Raw genomic sequence first — 2984 nt, forward strand, 5'->3', positions numbered from 1 at the left:
CAAGTAAATTACTATGGCTGCCACTTAAGCATTGAGTTTAAGAGGGAGAAAATGGGATTAACCTCATGAGATTGTGACTCACGCTAGAGGGGGGGGGAGACAGATTCAAGGGATTTGCTGCCCCTACCATATCCGAGATCCGATTTGCTTCAGGAGTTCCTATTCAAGCAGCTCATGAGCAGCCCCATAATAGTGGTACAACAAAGGAAAAGGTAGCCCCCGAAGCAACAACCTTTTACCAAAGGCCATTTGCTCTCAAGTCTTCCTGTAGTATGAACAAAGTGTAGATGAAAAACACATACATTAATGGGAAATGTATTCTGGCGAGTGTGCCGGGATTCAATAAATAAACCTGGCCACCTTGAGGCAGATCCCTCTGATTCTGGCGACGGTGAAAAAACTGTGGGAAACCAAGAAGCCCAGTTTGTGATACACAAGAATCCAAAGAGCGAGGGGCACTGAGCCTTGCACTAGCGTATTATCCCCATCATCAAAGAAGGGTGTAGTCTTAGGTTCCCAGAAGGAAAAACCCATAATTTCATCAACTCTGCAGGGTCTAACTAAGTAGTGTAAGCCCAAGAGCGGGGAGAGATGAACTATGCCGTCTAGGAGAGAGTGCTCTCTTGAGCAACTCCCTCTCAGGAAGTGGCTGCTGAATTAGAAGCCTAGAATGGAGCATGCTGAAAGTGATCACGAGTCTCCAACCAGTGAACATCAGGCCAGCTAAAAGGCAAGCAAGTGAAAACAACGAGCTACCGTCGTGTCAGATAACGAACGACTAGCTGTTGAGTATAAAAACAGCAAATGGTGCTATTGATCAACCGGGAATCTTCTAGCCATTGAAAAACGGCGATTGGCAGCTGACTCATCGGAGATCTGGAAAATCCGAGATGTACAGAATATGCTCATGATCATGAGCGCCTCGTTCTAGGTCTTGAAAGCCTCGTGTGAGCTTGTGAGAGTTCCCTTCCTGAGTGTGAATGTTTCCCACGTGAGCGCCTCACACGAGAGCATGAGCATCTTACACAAGCGAGAGCGTATTGCTCATGAGCATGAGTGTCTCGCACAAGAGCTTCTTGTTCAAGAGTGCGAGTGTCTCGCACAAGAGCTTCTTGTTCAAGAGTGCGAGTGTCTCGCACAAGAGCTTCTTGTTCAAGAGTGCGAGTGTCTCGCACAAGAGCTTCTTGTTCAAGAGTGCGAGTGTCTCGCACAAGAGCTTCTTGTTCAAGAGTGCGAGTGTCTCGCACAAGAGCTTCTTGTTCAAGAGTGCGAGTGTCTCGCACAAGAGCTTCTTGTTCAAGAGTGCGAGTGTCTCGCACAAGAGCTTCTTGTTCAAGAGTGCGAGTGTCTTGCACAAGAGCTTCTTGTTCAAGAGTGCGAGTGTCTCGCACAAGAGCTTCTTGTTCAAGAGTGCGAGCACCTCGCACGGGAGCTTCTTGCTCAAGAGTGCGAGAGACCCAGAGCGTCTCGCACGAGAGCGTGAGCGTCTCGCACGAGAGCGTGAGCGTCTCGCACGAGAGCGTGAGCGTCTCGCACGAGAGCGTGAGCGTCTCGCACGAGAGCGTGAGCGTCTCGCACGAGAGCGTGAGCGTCTCGCACGAGAGCGTGAGCGTCTCGCACGAGAGCGTGAGCGTCTCGCACGAGAGCGTGAGCGTCTCGCACGAGAGCGTGAGCGTCTCGCACGAGAGCGTGAGCGTCTCGCACGAGAGCGTGAGCGTCTCGCACGAGAGCGTGAGCGTCTCGCACGAGAGCGTGAGCGTCTCGCACGAGAGCGTGAGCGTCTCGCACGAGAGCGTGAGCGTCTCGCACGAGAGCGTGAGCGTCTCGCACGAGAGCGTGAGCGTCTCGCACGAGAGCGTGAGCGTCTCGCACGAGAGCGTGAGCGTCTCGCACGAGAGCGTGAGCGTCTCGCACGAGAGCGTGAGCGTCTCGCACGAGAGCGTGAGCGTCTCGCACGAGAGCGTGAGCGTCTCGCACAAGAGCGCGAGCATCGTGCATGTCTCTCGCTTGTAATCATGAAATCGCAAGTGTCCTGCACGAGTCTCGCTCGTGAGCATGAGAGCGCAAGCGTTCTGCACGAGTCTCGCTCGTGAACATGAGAGCGCGAGCGTTCAGCACGAGTCTTGCTCCTGAGCATGAGAGCACGAGCGTCCTGCAAGTCTTGCTCCTGAGCATGAGAGCACGAGCGTCCTGCAAGTCTTGCTCCTGAGCATGAGAGCACGAGCGTCCTGCAAGTCTTGCTCCTGAGCATGAGAGCACGAGCGTCCTGCAAGTCTTGCTCCTGAGCATGAGAGCACGAGCGTCCTGCAAGAGTCTCACTCGAGAGTATAAGCGTGTTGCACAAAAGCATGAGCATTTCGCACGAAAGCACGAGCATCTTGCATGTGAACATGGCCGTCTAGCTTATGATTTTGAATACCTAACTTGCGATCGTGAGTGTCTAGTTTGCGATCGTGAGTGTCTAGCTCGTGATTGTAAACGTCCAGAGCTTGTGAGTGTCTACATCATGATCATAAGCAAACAGCTCGTGATCGTAAGCATACAGCTCGTGATCGTGAGTGTGATGCTCATGATTGTGAGCATATATACTGTATCATGAATGTGAGAGCTAAGATCTTGATCGTGAATATGTAGCTCGTGATCGTGAAGCTCGTGATCGTGAGTGTGAGGCTTGTGATCGTGAGCATTTAATTCATAATCATAACCGTCCATGATTGTGAACATTTATCTTGTATACTTATAACTCTTGATCTTGAGCTTTAGTTCTTTATCGAGAGCATCTAGCCCGGGATAACGGCTTATAGCTCGTGATCGTGACCGTTTAGCTCACGATCGTAAGCGTCTCGTTCGTGATCAGAGACTGTGATTGTGACCACAAAATTCGTGCTCGGGGTCACGAGCATCCTCAAGGATTGTAGAGACTAGTGTCACAATCGTGGTCACGAGCGTCTCGCTCATGACCGTGAGCGTATAACCCACGCTTG

At 51.6% G+C, this 2984-nt stretch overlaps 1 protein-coding gene across 1 annotated transcript; it reads right to left on the reverse strand.

Moving 5' to 3' along the window:
• Window positions 1-911: 911 nt before the first annotated feature.
• Window positions 912-1991, reverse strand: LOC137634415 (protein Daple-like). Its single transcript, XM_068366813.1, has one exon. It carries the CDS (start codon window positions 1989-1991, stop codon window positions 912-914), a length of 1080 nt encoding a protein of 359 aa, XP_068222914.1.
• Between the last annotated feature and the right edge of the window lie 993 nt (window positions 1992-2984).

This window comes from Palaemon carinicauda, chromosome 3, assembly GCF_036898095.1.
Source record: "Palaemon carinicauda isolate YSFRI2023 chromosome 3, ASM3689809v2, whole genome shotgun sequence".
NCBI classification, from domain to species: domain Eukaryota; kingdom Metazoa; phylum Arthropoda; class Malacostraca; order Decapoda; family Palaemonidae; genus Palaemon; species Palaemon carinicauda.